Source organism: Henckelia pumila, chromosome 2, assembly GCF_033568475.1.
Source record: "Henckelia pumila isolate YLH828 chromosome 2, ASM3356847v2, whole genome shotgun sequence".
Classification (NCBI taxonomy): Eukaryota; Viridiplantae; Streptophyta; class Magnoliopsida; order Lamiales; family Gesneriaceae; genus Henckelia; species Henckelia pumila.
Genome location: NC_133121.1, coordinates 939,097 through 957,036, shown reverse-complemented (window position 1 = coordinate 957,036; position 17,940 = coordinate 939,097). Strand labels below are relative to the sequence as shown.

Sequence of the window (17,940 nt, the reverse complement as noted above, 5' to 3'; positions counted from 1 at the left end):
TCGCAACGATTTCATTTATTTATTTATTGAGTGAATAAAGATTTCAATTATTGTGTAACGGAAAATGAGTTCACAGTTATCTTACTTCCTAGTTGACTTTTGTTCACATGTGATTTTGGGCGATTGGGCCTCATAGTTCTAATGGACTTTTATCCCATTAATCCAAGTTTAATTACTTGGGCTTATCTTTAGTTTAAGGGTCGGAGTAAAAAAAATTGCGTACATAACTATGTGGACCTAATAAAGCAAATCAAAGAGAAGCGCTTAAAATATAACATTAATCAAATCAGGTGGAAATTTTATGAATAATGTAAAAATAAATAAACTAATAACAAAATTCACAGGAAAAATAGGACTTCCCGCGTATAATATGAAATTTTACATGACAGTTCTTCACATGATGGATTCTGAACGACTATATTCAATTGTTTAATTTGATTTTTCAAAATTTATTTTTTGGTCATTTATCCATTACAAAGTAGTGAATATTATTTGAAACATAAAATGAATTTAAGGTGTGGATATATATAATTATATAGGATGAAAGTATGGGTACGTTATAAAAATAAGGAAACGGTGGAAAACTATAATTTTGCTCATTTATGCTTGTCGCTTTACGATTTCGGCCCTCTATGTTTTTATTTTCAGTTTTAGTCCTGCATGTTTTGATTTTTGCCAATTTCAATCTTTTTTTTCGAAAATTATTACGTGACACTATATACGTTAGCTCCACATTAGCACATCTGTGCTACATCAGGGTCACATCAAAAAAAAAATCCAAAAAAATAAAGATAGCAGATTAAAATTGAAATCGAAAAATATAGAAGACCAAAATCGCAAAGTGACAAACATAAATACTAAAAAATCAATTTTTCCTAAAAATAATGTTACTAATTATAATTTTGTAAAAAAAAAATGTTACTAATTATAATAAGATCGACAACTTGCGTATATCGAATTCGGCAAACATTAGATGTCAAACTGTCATTACGCAATCATTTAATTTGATTCTAAATGTCAAACAATATATTATTTTTCAGAAAAAGTTTGTAAAACTTTCACGTCATTTGGTTTTCAATATAATGTCGTCGTGAAAAAAATCTAATTTTACATGCATAAATTATTTATGTAATACGTGTAGTAAAATCTATAATATTGCATCTCGCGTAAAATATCGTCCTTATCGATGTATGCCAAATGTATGATGTCAAAATGCTTGTTATATTTTAAAATTTATTTTATTAAAAATATTGAATTTCAAAAGCTCCGGATATTAAACATATCAAATTACGTACATTAGGAAAGTTTACATATGTGTTTTAAAAATATTATAAAAATTATTGGTCGTTCTTGTATTTATCAAGATCACATAATTATCATTAAAAAGAGTATTTTTCAGGTTAATTTATACTATATATATAATAATGGATTAACCTCTTGAATTAATAAATCTGGATCATTTAATTTAATAAAATGATCACAACAATACCCGTTCTCTAGTTCGATAAAAATTGTCGTTTTTTTTTTAAAAAAAAACCGATTTTGGTATATTTAACCTTACTAAACAATATGTTAATATAACCTAGAGAAATGATATTATTGTGAGCACTTGTTGACGTGACATCATGCACACGATAGTTGCTTACCATATTATTTAAGTTAAATTTTCTTTTTAGCATGCCAATTTACTAACAAGCAATAAATCTTCCTTTATATATAAAGAATTTTTCTCTAAGATATTATTTTTTTACCAAAATTATTTTTATGTGATATAGATATTAATACACTTTTATTTTATATATATTTTTTTTATATTTTGATATTTTAAATCATAGTTTAATGATTTGATAATTTTAACAATTATGATATTACTATTATACATTAATTAAAAAAATATTTTAGAATTGCATCAATACATTGATATATTGCGCATGATGTGAATGGATGATGGTGACATGTTTGAATTAGAGAGGCATCGCCGAGCAGGGCCTTGTTTTGTGGCTTCTTCTCATGCACAAACCCAGGATTTTTGTTTCCACTTGCATTTCATATAAATTTTCTAATAATATAATATAAAAATATCGTGATGACATCATATTTGTAATTTAAATTTGGTAACGTGCCACAATATCTAGTAAATAACGTCCCAATTAATGTACAAATAATTATTTCCATGAATATCCTGATTTGGTTTCTGTTTTTAAAAAAGCTGTACGTTATATATACATACATGGAAGTATATATATATATATATATATATATATATATATATATATATATATATATATATAGAGTTCTTTTATTGTGCCCAACTCTATATGCCCAACTCCATGCCCACCATGTACAATATGTGATAAGTCAACTCATCAATTGTGTTGGTCAACTCACATATTGTACATGGTGGGCATGAAGTTGGGCATATGAGTTGGGCACCATAAAAGAACTCTATATATATATATATATATATATATATATATATATGAGTTCTTTTATTGTGCCCAACTCTATATACCCAACTCCATGTCCACCATGTACAATATGTGATAAGTCAACTCATCAATTGTGTTGGTCAACTCACATATTGTACATGGTGGGCATGGAGTTGGGCATATGAGTTGGGCACCATAAAAGAACTCTATATATATATATATATATAGATGCAACTCTTAATAATAATTGTAAATATATTGCTAAACCATATAATGTTGTTCTTGCATGATCATTTTTCTCCATCTGCTAATAATTTTTGGACTTCTTTAATTTGCCTCAATTAATGAGTTAAACGCAACTTGATTATTAATTAAAGTGAATATTCCACAGATAAATATAATTTTGTATATTTATAAAGGAGCTCTTTCTGACTTGCATGTCTTTTCCCTCATATTTTACGTTGTTTAATTTATAATTTTAATGTAAACTAATTTATACTTTTAGGTATCGTTTGATTTGGATGATATAATAACTAATATAGAGATAAGTAATATAATGTGATAAATAAATAAATAAATAATGATAGTTGATATATTATTTGATTTGATTGATAGATTATAGTTTGTTTGATTTGATTGATTAAATTTTATATAAGATGATAAAATGAACATTTTGTCCTTGTAATAAATTAATAAAATATGAATAATATTATTTATAAAAGGTAATATAATAATTTAAATTCAATGATTTGATTGATGTAAGAAAAATAATTAATGATTTGATTGATGTGATATAAATAATTAATAGATGGATAAATAATATGACAAGAAGAACGTAGGACTGGATGAAATAAATTATACATAGATTATTAATATAGATAACCAAACGATTCCTTATTTTATTTTTCTTTAGGATTACTGACAATTTTACATTAAACTCATTTATACTTTTATTTTATTTGATTTTATTTTTCCTTAGGATCACTGGCGTGATCAGTGACACCAAAAAATGACAAGGGACTACCGAAAATGATAACGCATATAACGTGGGCACTCCAATGAAAACATACTATTTTTTTTTTTTTAAAAAAAAAGATAAAAAATTTATAAAAAAAATCCAATTTACAAGACGAAATAAGTAATTTATAAGAGAGAACCCACACAAGTACTATTGACCGGTGAAAGTGGAAGCAAAAACTTACAAGGTGCTCAAAGCATAATGAACACAAGTTGAATCCCAATTATAAAAGAGAAAGAACAAGAAAGGGACAGAGCAAAAACAAGAAAGGCGATGCTCCATATGTAATTGGACGATACATACAATATTTGGCACTGCTATATATAATAAATGTATCACCTTTTAATTCACACATTAATTATATTCCTAGCTCACCAGCTCATATTGCAAAGTTTGATCATCCATATATATATAAAGATGGTAATCCGTACATGTATATTACGAATTATGTTATTATATATTAAGCTTGATATATATAATATTCTTCATTATTCTGTTTGTGGATTAACAGGAGGAAGACGCCGAGCACGTTTACAACCCGCTGAAAATCAAAGGCAAAGGAGGATTTAAAGCCACTTCTTTCATCTATGGTACGTATATATATAGCAAAAGTTCAAGTACTTTGTTATATATTTCAATATATTCTTGCTGATAGATAATTAAGCAAAGTGATATATATATATATATATGATGATTTCTTTGATATAATGAAAATTTTCTATAGCTTTGCTGGCATTGGAGAACATGGGTTTTATCGCCAACATGGTGAGTTTGGTGATATATTTCTCGTACCGGCTGTGTTTCGATGTCGCACCCGCGGCCAACACTCTCACCAACCTCATGGGAACCACTTTCTTGCTCTCCATCCTCGGTGGTTTCATCTCCGACACCTATGTCAACAGGTTCAAGACCTGTCTCATTTTCGGCACCATTGAAGTCTTGGTAATTTACTTAATATGTCATGATATAAATATTTCCTTTTTTAATTAATTAGATTCTTTTTTGTTTTTTTAGTGTTACAAAATTATTTAAGGGCAGAAGCTAGAAAATATTGATCTTTAAAAAGAACGGAAAAATCGATTTGGGGTACTTTAATTTTTAAAATTTTAATAGGTATCAAGAATTATATATATATATCCATGCTACTTGTTACTGTTAGGTCCATGTCATGTATAGAGAGACACATTCGAAAGAATATTTAGTCGAAGAAAATGAATCTAGCCGGCCATGTAGCTAGTTTGACAAAGACATATCATTTTATATTAATTGTTGAAATCACTTTCATAAAATTATAGGTGTACAGTCAAGAAAGCACAACCGATATATTAAAGTTAGACATTATAATAATTTGGGTATAGTAATTACATCAAATATATAACAAGTGCGTATATATAATATCCATGTTTTAGGCTTGCGCAATGATGACATATCAAGCACACAACCCAAACTTGCTACCAAAAGAGCCCTGTTTGAAGGCAGTTAATGGGATGGAGGGTGGCATGGGCCTTTACTTCTACACATCACTCTGTTTGCTAGCAGTCGGTGTGGGCGGGGTAAGAGGGGCTCTTCCGGCGCTCGGGGCGGATCAGTTTGATGCAAGAGATCCCAAAGAAGCCAAGGGTCTAGCCAGCTACTTCAACTGGCTTCTTCTTAGCACTGTCTCCGGTGCACTTGTCGGTGTTACGATCATTGTTTGGGTCGCTACAAACCCGAACAACAAGAACTGGTGGATCGGTTTTCTTGTCACCACAATTGGGGCATTTCTTGGCTACACTTGTCTGGCGTTTGGAAGTCCTTTCTATCGTATTCAAGTCCCCGGAGGTAGCCCTCTTGTCAGAATCGCCGAGGTATAATATATACAAGTACAATACAATGCCGTTTCTCCGTGTACATGTAGCATCACCCTAAAAGAAAATGCCACGTACAGGTTATAGTGGTGGCTATAAAAAATCGAGGTTTGTCTCCTCCGGGGAGCCACAATGAATTGTATGAAATCAATGAAAAGGATGCTGAATTCGCGGAGACCAAAATCGCTCATACCGAACAATTCAAGTAATATAATCAAGTTCGTCTAATTGTTACATGCATGCATAAGAATGCATGCCACAATTTGTATATATCTAGCTACGTGCATTATAAACTAGTAACATGATATTTTTAGAATAATTATTAAGTTTCTTGATAATATTGTGTGAACTTATATATAGGTGGCTGGACAAAGCTGCGATTCTTGGGGAAAATACAGAGGCCGTACAATGGAAAGTATGCACAGTGACACAAGTAGAAGAAGTTAAAGTTCTAACAAGAATGTTACCAATCATAGGCAGCACCATCATAATGAACACATGCATGGCTCAACTTCAAACCTTCTCAATAGAACAAGGCTACATCATGAATCCTCATCTCGGAAACTTCAGAGTCCCCGCCTCATCTATCCCAGCCATCCCTTTACTTTTCATGGTCCTTCTCATCCCCATCTACGACCGTGTTTTCGTGCCCTTTGTTCGGAGATTCACCGGCCATCCCAATGGGATCACTCAGCTACAACGGGTAGGGGTCGGCCTAGTCCTATCCGCGCTGTCCATGGCCGCAGCAGCATTGGTGGAAGTGAAGAGAAAGCATTACTCTTTGAAAAATCCTTTGAAACCCATTAGCCTTTTTTGGCTGTCTTTCCAGTATGGGATCTTTGGGATTGCCGACATGTTTACGCTCGTGGGATTGCTTGAATTCTTCTACAAAGAAGCTCCCGCGGGGATGAAAGCTCTTTCGACTTCTTTTACTTGGATTTCTCTGTCGTTTGGGTATTTTCTGAGCAGTATCTTTGTGGAAGTTATAAACTCGGTGACGAAGAAAATTACTCCGAGTGGATTGGGGTGGTTGCATGGGAAGCTTTTGGATTACAACAACTTACAATTATTCTACTGGTTTTTGTCAATATTGAGTGTGCTCAACTTTTTTAACTATCTGTTTTGGGCAAATTGGTACAAGTATAAAACAGATCATCATCATCATCATCATCATCGTAAGGCGGAGGGGGAGGCGGAGGCGGCGCCACAGTCGATGTCCATGAGCGGTGTACCGTTCCTTAAAACGGCTGCTGCCGGGGAAGATGCGTCTAAGGCCAGTGAAAATGGTGGCGGCGCCACCCCTGGACCGGCGGAGGGAAACTGACGATGAAGTTGAAAGCTTGCATGGAACAAGAAAATGAAAGTAGTCGAAGTTAATTAGGACATCATCATCGAGGCCAAATTTATAATTGTGTCTTTGGGATTGTACTTACTTTGCCCACAATAAGATTAATGTAAGGAAAAATTTGGTGGAAATTGATGAAAACTTGTAACTGATTTGAATTTTGTATTGAATATTTACTCTTTGTCCATGTTAATGTTAATATAATCAGTCATTTGTTTAATTTATAATAATATTAATGTCGTACGTGAGATTCAAAATTGGTCTCATAAATTTCTTAAATAAAAAATAATAATAAACTTGAGAGGCTTAGATCATCAACTACTTCAAACCAAATCATGTGAAGTAGATTGGACCATGGTCAGATTCATTTAATTTAAACGATAAGTTACAGTTTTTTTTAATTAATTTTTTTTTATGGATCACCAATATAATAAACCATAAATGAATGTTTTTTTTTAAAAAAAATAAATTAATTATCTATGCAAATAAATTATATCTAAATTGTTAAAGATAAAACAAATTAAAAAATGATCAAGGTGTTGACAAAATATCATTTTATTGCATTGGAATCAAATTTCGGTTGTTCATATATACTAGCGATCGGAGCACACGCATTTCGTATGTTATGAATAAAACTTGATATATAATTTATTATGCATATGATGATAAAATAAATATTGTTGAAAATTTTCCAAGGGGAAACAACTCTATTGCGAGAAGTAAATGATAGGTCAACTAGTTCACGCAGAGCGCGCGCGCGATGCACACATAAATTTTCCTCAGTAATTGAATTAGTAGCTACAAAGCTATTTACAATTGCAAGATCAATAACAAAATCCAACCAAACCACTATAATATTCCGACAACAAAAAATATAAAAATTACTATAAATTAATTGACGTTTTTTTTACACTGACAACCCGTTGCATGATTATCCGATAGAATATTATGAAAAAGGGGTGCATGAAGCATTGCATCACAGAATTTAGGAAGCATGCATGTGTTACCCAATTCCTGCTCCCTGCAAAATTTTCACATTTTTTTTTTAATTGAATAAACACATTCAAGTTCTTTAACTTAGGGGTCCTTCGATTAATTAGAGTTCAAATTCAAGCTCCATTGTTCGATATTGGTTTGAAATATTTTAAATATCACAAAAATAAAAGAACAAAAAAAGGTCGGATGCATCAGACTATTCATAGTTTTTTGAAGCAGGAAATCATATAATAATTATTACACAAAAAATTCTTCTCATTATAAAAATTCACAAAATTATTAATTTTCTAGTATTAGAATAGAATTTTTTTTGAATACATTTTAAAAAATTCTTCATTGGTTAGAAGCATCAATTAATCTAACATTCATGAATGTGAGACTATTTTCATAATTTTTTCGAAAGTAGTATTAAAATACCGTGGTCCTGAATTATGAAAAACCAACCTAGCGTGTCAACACCTAAATCGCAAGATATATTGAGAAAAAAATATGTGAGTTAAATGATCAAAATAAAAAAATAATATACGAGTGACATGATTAAAATGAAAATGCATCGTAATTTGACTAAAAACTAAAACATTCAAGTTACAAGATTGAAAATATAAATTTACCATTAACATGAGTAAAAGTGAAAAAAATTATCAATGTATTATTTTAGTTGATTTTCATAATTAATAATTAAAGTTTATATGATTTTTATTATGAGATCGTGAAAATCTCAATAATTATAAAAAATATTAAATAGATATATATATATATATATATATATATATATATATATATATAATGCTTATTTGTCATATTTTTTTAAGGAAATCAATCAATAAAATAATATTGAAAATGAAAATATGTATCTAATTAAATTTCATAAAATTAATTGGACTCAATTTAGATCGAGTCTAAAATTTGATTGTTTGATTGAATCATGCACCAAATTGTACCATTGTCCATTTGCAGTATTTCAGATCCAATTTATTAATTGATAGTTGGTGTATCTAATTTTTTTGAGCAATGTTACATGTACAACCAATTTTGTACAACAAATCTTACAACACAATGCAAAAATTAAATGTATCAAAATCTCACGATAAATTGAATACAAAATCTCGCGATAAAATAATAAATATCACGATATAATTGTTATAAATATCATTGTACACAATATTTATTTTACCTTTAGCATTATCCAAATTTTTTAACCCTATACATATCAATTGCATCGAGATAATATTTTCATGCGTATCTAATTAAACACTACATTTCATTAACTTTTTATCCCAAAACATAGAGATTTTAGCTCCTTACGATTTGTCACAAATCTTAAATTTATCCTAAAAAGTTAGTGATTTATGCGATGCCCCGGATTGCCAGATCCCAAAAATAAAAGTCGTCATTAATCAAGAATCCAATATAATTTTGCAAAAGATCTACGTCTCAATTGTGGAATTTGATTCAGAAAAATAAATAAAGAGTGGATTTTGCATAATCCGACAAAATCCGACAACTGTTGGCGAAATAATATTTGGCTATTTAAACTCACATGGTCCCATAATAAAGGTTGCCACTTTCCCATTGACAGCACCCCATTTCCATCTTTATTCATGTATTATTCAAGAAATGGTGAATGGGCTCCAATTCATTGGATGGATTGTTATTGTTTCTGATATTTTGGATTTTTGTTCGAGGACTCCCACTCAACTCTGCTGACAGATAATCACTGATGTGAAATGTATCTTTCTTAGCTATTCTTTCTTTGAGGAAAAGAGTGGATTTTTTCATTTTTGGAAAGCATAAATTTGAAGGGATCTTTTCTTTGTTTTTCAATCACAAATCATTCGACCATGGCTACTGAGGCCGCTGTTATGAATCATTCTTCTGAGGTATGTTCTTGTTGATCTCTTGATTCTGCTCTTCATTCTTAAGTAACTGTGTTCATCTTTCTTGATTTACATTTTTCTAGTATATCTGGGATCTACTTGGTGTTTGGGATGCATGATTCAAGTAACAAAACGTATAATCTATGATTATGAAAATTTCTTGAAGTCATAGCAAAACTGAAATTGTTTCTTCTTCTTTCTTTGTTTCTTTTTTTCCTGTTTTTTTTTACCTCAAGAAAATGGAGAAATAAAAAAATCAAAGATCCCCGTTTTCTGAATTTGTCGATTCTAAGAATTTTGAGTCGAGTTATCTGGTTCTAACAGAAGAAATCTCATCAAGAATCGAAAAATTTTGCCAATTTTTTTTTTTTTTTCTGATGGCAAAAAGGTGGTAAAGTTTAAGTAGTCCAGTGGGATTAGGAATAAATTTAGTTATATTATATGCATAAGATTGGAGTACTTCATACGTCTATGCTAAAATTTAGGAACAGAATTAGATATATAGAAATGATATTTGCTTTTGTTGCCTGGATCTCTTATAATTTGTTGTACTGCAGGAAGTGGAAAAGGAATCAAAACCGGAGGTGAAAATAACGGAACCTGTTCAAGTTTCTCCTCCAAAGGATTGTGTGCATAGCCCAGAACCTGAGGAAGTACCTGCTTCTCCTGCCACTTTTGCTGAATCAGGAGCAAAGGTTGAGGATACCAAACCCGAACGTATTGTGACTGAAAACATCAAGGGAATTGATAATGATGAAAGTTTGAAAGCCGAGGAATCGGTTGTTTTGGTTGAAGAATCAGAGCAAACAAATGAAAATACGCAGGTTGAGGTTCCTCCTGGTGAAGAGGAAAAGAAAATTGAGGATGCTTCCGATAACAAGTGCGCAGAAGTGGCGAAAGTACCTCATCCTGAACCAGATGTAAATAGTGTCAAGGAAGAATCCATTTTTGAGAAAATTGAAGGTGAACCAGAGGATAAATTAGCTACTGAAATTGTTGAAAAACAGGAAGATTCGAAAGTTGAGCCATGTGTAGAGGAGAAGCTTGGTGAACCAGGAAAAGTAGTTGAAGTTTCGAAACAATTGCCAGCGAAGGCAGCTGCAAGAAATTTCATAGGTAATGTTGAGGTATTGCCAGATAAAGAAGTGGAAGAATCAGAGGCTGAGCCTGCTAAAGTTGAGAAGGCTGAAGGAAAGAAAGATGAAGTAGAAAAAATAATAAATGCTGGGGAGCAGTCTTCAATCGTAGGCGAAACAGAAGAGAAATTAGATACCGAAACTGTTGAAAAACAGGAAGAATCGAAACTTGAGCCATCTGTGGAGGAAAAGCTCAGTGAACCAGAAAAATTAGTCCAAGTCTTGGAACAATTACCAGCTAAGAGAGTTGATAGAGAATTCATAGGTAATGTTGAGGTAATGCCAGATAAAGAAACGGAAGAATCAGAGGCTGAGCTTGCTAAAGTTGAGAAGGCTGAAGAAAAGAAAGATGAAGTAGAAAAAATAATCATTTCTGGGGAGCAACCTTCAATCGAGGCTGTTGAGGAAAAGGTGGAAAATGTACACAAAAATCCTGGTGAGCAGGTGGAAGCAATTGAAGAGAAAGAAGTGAAAGGCCCCGAGTGTAAACCTAAAGAAATTTCCTCAACTGAGCCTGTTGAGAAACTAGAGCAATCCACAGTTGAATCGGTCGAAGAAAAGCAGGAAGGACCTGGTGAAACAGTGCAAGTGCCACTACAATCTTCGGTTGATCCTGTTGAGGAAAAGGTTGCAGTTTTAGAGGAGTTGCCTGTTAAAGAAGTGGGAGTGATTGCAGAGAAAGAAGGGACGGTTTCAGAAGCTGAGCTTGCTGAAAAACAGGAGGAATTCAAAGTCGAGCCAGTTGATGAAAAGGTAGATCAACCAACAAAAACAGCTGAACAATCTTCAGTCGAGCCTATTGGGGAGAAAACTTTACCTGCTAAAGAAGTGGAAGAAACTGCAGTGAAAGAAGAAGATGCTTTAGAAACTGAGACTAAACCGGAAGAAACCGAAAAACTAGAGGAATCAAAAGTTGAGTTATCTGAGGAAAAGGCAGACTCACAGAAAGAAATAGTCAAGAAAGTTGAGGAGCTGCCAGCTAATGTGGTGGACAAAGAAATTCAAGTAGCCGAAGACAAGGAACCCGAGGTTTCAGAAGTTGAGCCTAAACCTGAGGAAATTTCAGAAATGAAGCCCATTGAATCAGTTGAAGAAAAGTCAGTCGAACTGGAAAACGTAGTTGGTGTTCCAGTGCAGGCAGCATTGCTCGAAAAACTAGGAGTGGCAGAAGAATTGCCTGCTAAAGAGATTGAAGCAATTGAGGACAAAGAACCGGAAGAAATTCCAGAGACCGGGCGGCCTGAAAAATTGGAGGGATCAGGAGTTGCCTCAGTTGAAGAAAAACCAGATGAATCGATAAAAATAGGCCATGTGCAAGAACAATCATCACCTGAGATTGATAAGGATAAGATTGAGAAAGGGGTAGAATTGCCTACCAAAGAGGTGGAGTCAATTTCAGAGAAAGAAAGTGAAGTTCCAGAAACTGAGTTCAAACATGAAGAAATTTCAGAAACCGAGCCTGCTGAAAAACAGGATGAATCAAAGCTCGAATTGGTTGAAGAAAATTCAAACGAACCCACAAAAATAGTCGATGTTCCAGAGCTATCTGTAAAAGAGGTAGTTGAGGAAAAGGTGGGAAGCATAGAAGAATCACCTGCCAAAGAGGTGGGTGCAACTGCAGAGGATTCAGTGAAAGTTTCAGAAGATGAGTATAAACCTGAAGAAATCAATGAAACCAAGCCTGTTGAGACGATTGAAGAAAAGTCGGTGGAGCCCAGAAAATTAGTGGATGTTACAGAGCAGTCATCAGTTGAAGATGTTAAGGAAAATTTGGAAAAGGTAGAAGAATTTCCTTGCAAAGAGGTGGAAGACCCTGAGGGGAAAGAAGTGAAAGTTTTAGAAGCTGCTGAAGAAATTTCTGAATCCACACCAGAGGAGAAACCAGTTGAACAATCTGAAGTTGCAGATCAACATGAGAAAGAGCCTCCAGCTGCTGAGCCGTCGGAGAAAGAAGTGAAAGTTTTAGAAGCTGAGTCTAAACCTGAAGAAATTTCTGAACCCACACCGGAGGAGAAACTGGTTGAACAATCTGAAGTTACAGAACAACATGAGAAAGAACCTTTGGCTGCTGAGCCTTCAGAGAAAGAATATATAGTTTTAGAAGCTGAGACTAAACCTGAAGAAATTTCTGAATCCACACCGGAGGAGAAACTGGTTGAACAATCTGATGTTACAGAACAACGTGAGAAAGAGCCACCAGCTGCCGATCCCTCGGAGAAAGAAGCAAAAGTTTTAGAAGCTGAGCTTAAACCTGTAGAAATTTCTGAATCCACGCTAGAGGAGAAACCGGTTAAACAATCTGAAGTTACAGAACAACATGATAAAGAGCCTCCAGCTGCTGAGCCGTCCGAGACAGAAGTGAAAGTTTTAGAAGCTGAGCATAAACCTGAAGAAATTTCTGAATCCACACCTGAGGAGAAACCGGTTGAACAATCTAAAGTTACAGAGCAACTTGAGAAAGAACCTCTGGCAGCTGAGAAAGAATTGAAAGTTTTAGAAGCTGGGACTAAACCGGAAAAAATTTCTGAATCTACACCGGAGGACAAGCTGATAGAACATTCTGAAGTTACAGAACAAAGTAAGAAAGAGCCTCCAACTGCTGAGACTGTGGAAAATGAACCGAATGTCATCGAAGCTGAGTTTAAACCTGAAGAAATTTCCGAATCCATACCGAAAGAGAAACTGGAAAAACAATCTATAGTTACAGAACCAAGTGAGAAAGAGCCTCCAGCTTCTGAGCCTGTTGAACAAGGTAAGGTGGAGGCTTTAGCAGAAAAGGTGGATGAAACCAAGTTATCAAATAAGGAGGAACCAACCATACTTGAAACCGGAGTTGAAGGAGTCTCGGAAAAGGCTGATGCTCCAAATGAACAGAAGGAATCTGACGAGAAAATTGTGGAGATTGATCCCCTGCCAGAAGAAAAAGCCGAAACTGAAGCCCAAGAAGAAAAAAGTATTACTGCCCGAGAGTTGATTCCAACCGAAGAAGCAAAGCCTACTGAGTGTGAAGCTACCGAAAAACTGGTGAAAGAGGAAGTCACTTCCAGAGACTTTGAACTGTCAGGAGAAAATGGAAACACCAAAAATGAAGCAGAAGTTGAGGGGAATGGAAATGAAGAAGCTACAAAAGAAGCTGAGAAATGTGAGCCTGCAACACAAACAGAAAATATCGGTCGGTCACTTAAAGAGAAGTTGGAGCAAGAGAAACGAGATGATGGCACCCCCAAAACTGATGATCAGACAGAAACCACCCACGAATCAGAGGATACAAAAGCAGCAGAAAATGCATCTAAAGAAGAAGCTTCGGCAAAAACTTCACATAAGCAATCAAACAACATCATGAAGATGGTTAAACACTCGTTAGTCAAGGCAAAGAAAGCCATCATCGGCAAATCAGCAAATTCAAAAGTACCGGTTTCTGAGATAAAGGGCGACGAGGTTAGTAAATAACGTCTTGAGGCGGATGAATTCTACAAGTATCAGAAGTATAATATGGTTTCGATTGATTTTCTGCATGACTTGTTTTTATCAAAGGTGTGATTTTTTTTGTCGGATTGCTTATTATACTACTGCTGTGGTGAATATTGTGCAAGATAGGAAGATTTTTCTTTGTGATATATTGTTCCATTGGTTTGTGGTTTGTATATTTGTTCAAGAGGATATACAATTGATTGGTTGTTTTTTTACATACAGTTCTTTAAGATGTGTAAACATTACTGTTTTTTGCACGGCCTGCAAATTACAAATGGTATTTGGTGTAAGAACAAATGTTGCAAGAAAAGATGTTGAAGAAACCATGCCACCTTATTACAAGATTGCAGTACACAGAAGTTAATTGACATTATTTTATTTTATTTTTCTTTTTGCATTTGCACTGATCAAGGAAGCAAAAAACTGAGCTTAGGAACATGCATGCATGTGTGTGTGACTATTTTCTCCAAAGGAAGCATAATATTCAATGAAACATCAACATTGTTTACAACTGAAATAAATGAAGGCGAAGGAACTACTCGACCTTCACGACTAGACATTGAACCAGCCGCCCTAGCTAGACTATGAGCCGCATAATTCGCTGATCTACGTACAAAAACAAAAGAGCAACAAAAAAGTTGCGCTGCAATAGATTTACAGTCATCTGAGTCATTGGCTCTCTTATTCCAATACTTTCTCTGGGATGGAATCATTTTCATTTTTTTTTTTTAAGAGGATGGAATCATTTTCATTCACTTGACTTGAAACAACTTTTTAATTAATTAATCAATATGGTAACAAGAAGATGGTGATGAGATAATTGCAGCTCATATTTATTACGCAACAAATATTCTCAAGGGCTACGCAAGCACCCCAATGTGATCCTCAAGTTTTTTTTGGTAGCTCGTAGCTGCAATACAAGGAAAGCATTATACTTTGAATTGTTAAATATATAGTCAAATTTAGTGTATATATATTATTCATGATTCATATATATTTTGGTGCATTCAAAAGTGTGTGATTATTGATGTTCCACAGAACAGAACGTATTTGACGACCATTATTTTGCGTAAACTTGAAAAATAAATTAAGCATATATTCCTTGACAATATAAGACAGCTATTTCCTATTTTATGCCAATTTTTGTGGACGTGATCCTATGAACAAATCACGACAAAAAATATGAAATTCTAATTCCAAAAACATATATATCATTTCATTTGACCATGTACTTAAATTAGCATCTCTATGATTATATTAAAGCTCTTAGATACATTGATATATTGATTCCTTTGTCTGAACTGTAATATGGATATAGTCTTATCCTATATCGGAAAATTCAATAAAGGGAAAAAATTTATCAAAATGGTTGTCTAATAAATTTGTTTTGGTCTTGTAACTAATCAAATTTTGGTCTTCCTCGTAAATTGAGTTTATTTTGGCTTACAATCTTATTTCACGTTACTGTTGATGCCACTTTAACGCATAATAATACTAAAATGTCATCGCTCATCACTGTGACATAATATGATTTTTTTTTTATCCAACTTAATGGATCGGACAAAAAAAGGACTAAATAATGAAATACTAGATGATTGCATGTGAATATATATATGTAGGCTTTGAATTCTTATAACATGTTACACACCAGAAATCACATGTCCATAAATTAACTTTATCCATAATATAATACCTAATTACACTTTAATAAAGTATAGTTCTAATTTGGCCCGTCTAGCTAGCATCAACCACAACATAAATTACTTTTGAATTTGTTCGAGGAACAAATTAAAGTGCACATTTTTTGGTCGGCACAGTACAATCACCAAATTATTAATTCATTATTGACAAAACCTTCACGTACATGATACAATATCTCCTTTTCAAATTCCTTTTCGTTTTCAGTTCACAGTTATTTTAATTAGAATTATTTACGACCAACGAATATTTTAATCGACGTCCAGTTAAATAGTTAATTAGATGTCAGTTACTAAAGATTAAAATATTCCCCAAAAAAAAATTTACTTATAATTATATATATAATTAATTTTTCATTAACAGTCAATTAATATCTAGCTAGAAACAGAAAATTAATTAGCTTACACCAAATATTATTCTTATTATATTATTATTATTTGGAGAGATTCGTTCTTTTTGTGGAAAGAATCCAAGAAATTCTCCTCCAAGCTGATGGGTGTCTATAAATATATACTCAGTGGATCAGCTAGCTGCTTTAATTTGCTTGAGCTTCATAAAATAAAATAAAAAAATAAAATTGACAAATATAATATATATATATATATATATATATATATATATATATTTCTCCGATCCCTTTGAAATTATATATATATATATATAATTGAGTTTGAAGATTGAGAAATAAATATGACAGCAAAAGAAAGAAGGTGCATACAAGTGTATGTTACAGCGATTCTTGTGCCTCCTCTTGCTGTCCTCCGCAGGCATGGCTACCGTAATCACGAGGTCATTAATTATTAATTAATTATATTGCTTCTTTTTTATTTTAATTACTTTTTAATTAGTATTAATCATATTTTCTAATTTCAATATCGATCCCTGTCTTTTATGCAAGTTTTAAAGTTACATGAATACTTATAGATCATAATTTATAATTATTTTTGTGCAGTCGGAATTCTGGATTAGCTTGGGGTTGACGATGTTGGGTTACGTCCCCGGAATCATCCATGCAATCTATGTCATCTCTAATTAAGTAATTATCTATTTTAGTTACTATATATATTAATAAAATAAGAGGGTAGTATATAATTAATAACTGTTAACTAGCAGTAATTGCATATTATTAATTAACTTTTTCACACATTTTTTCTTGGTGAATTTTAATATTTGAAATAATTTTCACCACTGTATAGTTTTTAATAGTTTGATCGATTTATTTTTTTTATTTTAAAACAAAAATCAAGTTTTTACATCATCAGTATTTCATCTCACAAAATTATCAGCATCCATAATTTAATACAATTACAAAATTAATATTTTGACATCCTTTAAATTTTAATTTATGAAGACTATAGTTATTATTATTTTCCAATCTCTACTTCTTTGGAAATTGCATTTTAAAATTGAAGAGTGCTAACCATCAATAAAATCGCATTATCATGCACATGTAATGATAATTTTTTTTTCTGGGGGGAAATTAACTAACAATTGATCAATATTTGTTTCTTTAAAAAAAAAATTTAAGGAATCATATTCTTCTTATATACATGTATGTTTTGACAGATAAAAGAAGATTCGATCGAAGAATTCAAAGTGTTTGCTTTTGTTGATGGGCTAGCTGCTGTTTCTATTCATATATTCCTATGCATCCATCAATTTATAACTTTGTGTTATATATATCCCTGATTTTTACCCATAAGTTTTTATATGTTTGATCAATAATATTGCAAATTAATTAAGGTTATAACACACACACCGATCGAGTCAAACAAGGATCTTCAAATAAAAAAAGGAGAAACACCAAAGTATATATGAATTTGTGGGTGCATACTAAATTTCATTGGATCACGTTCCGGACCTTCCGGTCAATAATTTTAGTGCTTTAATTTAGAAATGACAAATTTATTAATATTTGTTAAAATTTATATTTTTTATATGTTCAAATATAATTTCACTTAATATGCCCAAAAGTTCAGGAGCTCATATATTTTGGGTTGTTAAATTAAAGGAGTTGATATTTACATTTTATTTTTTGTTATTGTACTCTATTGGTCAATAATTTTACATATGAGGTGGAGTGTAAATAACACGAATGTATCGTAAATATAACTTTCTTAAAT

At 32.5% G+C, this 17,940-nt stretch overlaps 2 protein-coding genes and 1 long non-coding RNA gene across 3 annotated transcripts; all 3 read left to right on the top strand.

Moving 5' to 3' along the window:
* Positions 1-4,176: 4,176 nt before the first annotated feature.
* On the top strand, positions 4,177-6,618 carry LOC140882856 (protein NRT1/ PTR FAMILY 4.5-like). Its single transcript, XM_073289074.1, has 4 exons — positions 4,177-4,389; positions 4,857-5,294; positions 5,375-5,499; positions 5,655-6,618. The coding sequence occupies exons 1-4, from the start codon at positions 4,192-4,194 to the stop codon at positions 6,616-6,618; spliced, it is 1,725 nt and encodes a 574-aa protein (XP_073145175.1). The 5' UTR covers positions 4,177-4,191.
* A 2,594-nt stretch (positions 6,619-9,212) lies between these two features.
* LOC140879830 (uncharacterized) lies at positions 9,213-14,334 on the top strand. Its single transcript, XM_073283752.1, has 2 exons — positions 9,213-9,515; positions 10,070-14,334. The coding sequence occupies exons 1-2, from the start codon at positions 9,477-9,479 to the stop codon at positions 14,096-14,098; spliced, it is 4,068 nt and encodes a 1,355-aa protein (XP_073139853.1). The 5' UTR covers positions 9,213-9,476; the 3' UTR covers positions 14,099-14,334.
* A 2,153-nt stretch (positions 14,335-16,487) lies between these two features.
* On the top strand, positions 16,488-17,559 carry LOC140879376 (uncharacterized). The gene is made up of 3 exons (XR_012149404.1): positions 16,488-16,606; positions 16,770-16,853; positions 17,384-17,559. It is a non-coding gene; the product is annotated as an uncharacterized lncRNA (long non-coding RNA).
* Positions 17,560-17,940: the final 381 nt, after the last annotated feature.

Coding starts and splice junctions, on each gene's coding strand:
- LOC140882856 (XM_073289074.1), top strand. CDS start 4,192: ATGGGTTTTATCGCCAACATGGTGAGTTTGGTGATATATTTCTCGTAC. Junction 5,295..5,374: donor CTCTTGTCAGAATCGCCGAG/GTATAATATATA, acceptor TGCCACGTACAG/GTTATAGTGGTGGCTATAAA. Junction 5,500..5,654: donor GCTCATACCGAACAATTCAA/GTAATATAATCA, acceptor ACTTATATATAG/GTGGCTGGACAAAGCTGCGA.
- LOC140879830 (XM_073283752.1), top strand. CDS start 9,477: ATGGCTACTGAGGCCGCTGTTATGAATCATTCTTCTGAG. Junction 9,516..10,069: donor TTATGAATCATTCTTCTGAG/GTATGTTCTTGT, acceptor GTTGTACTGCAG/GAAGTGGAAAAGGAATCAAA.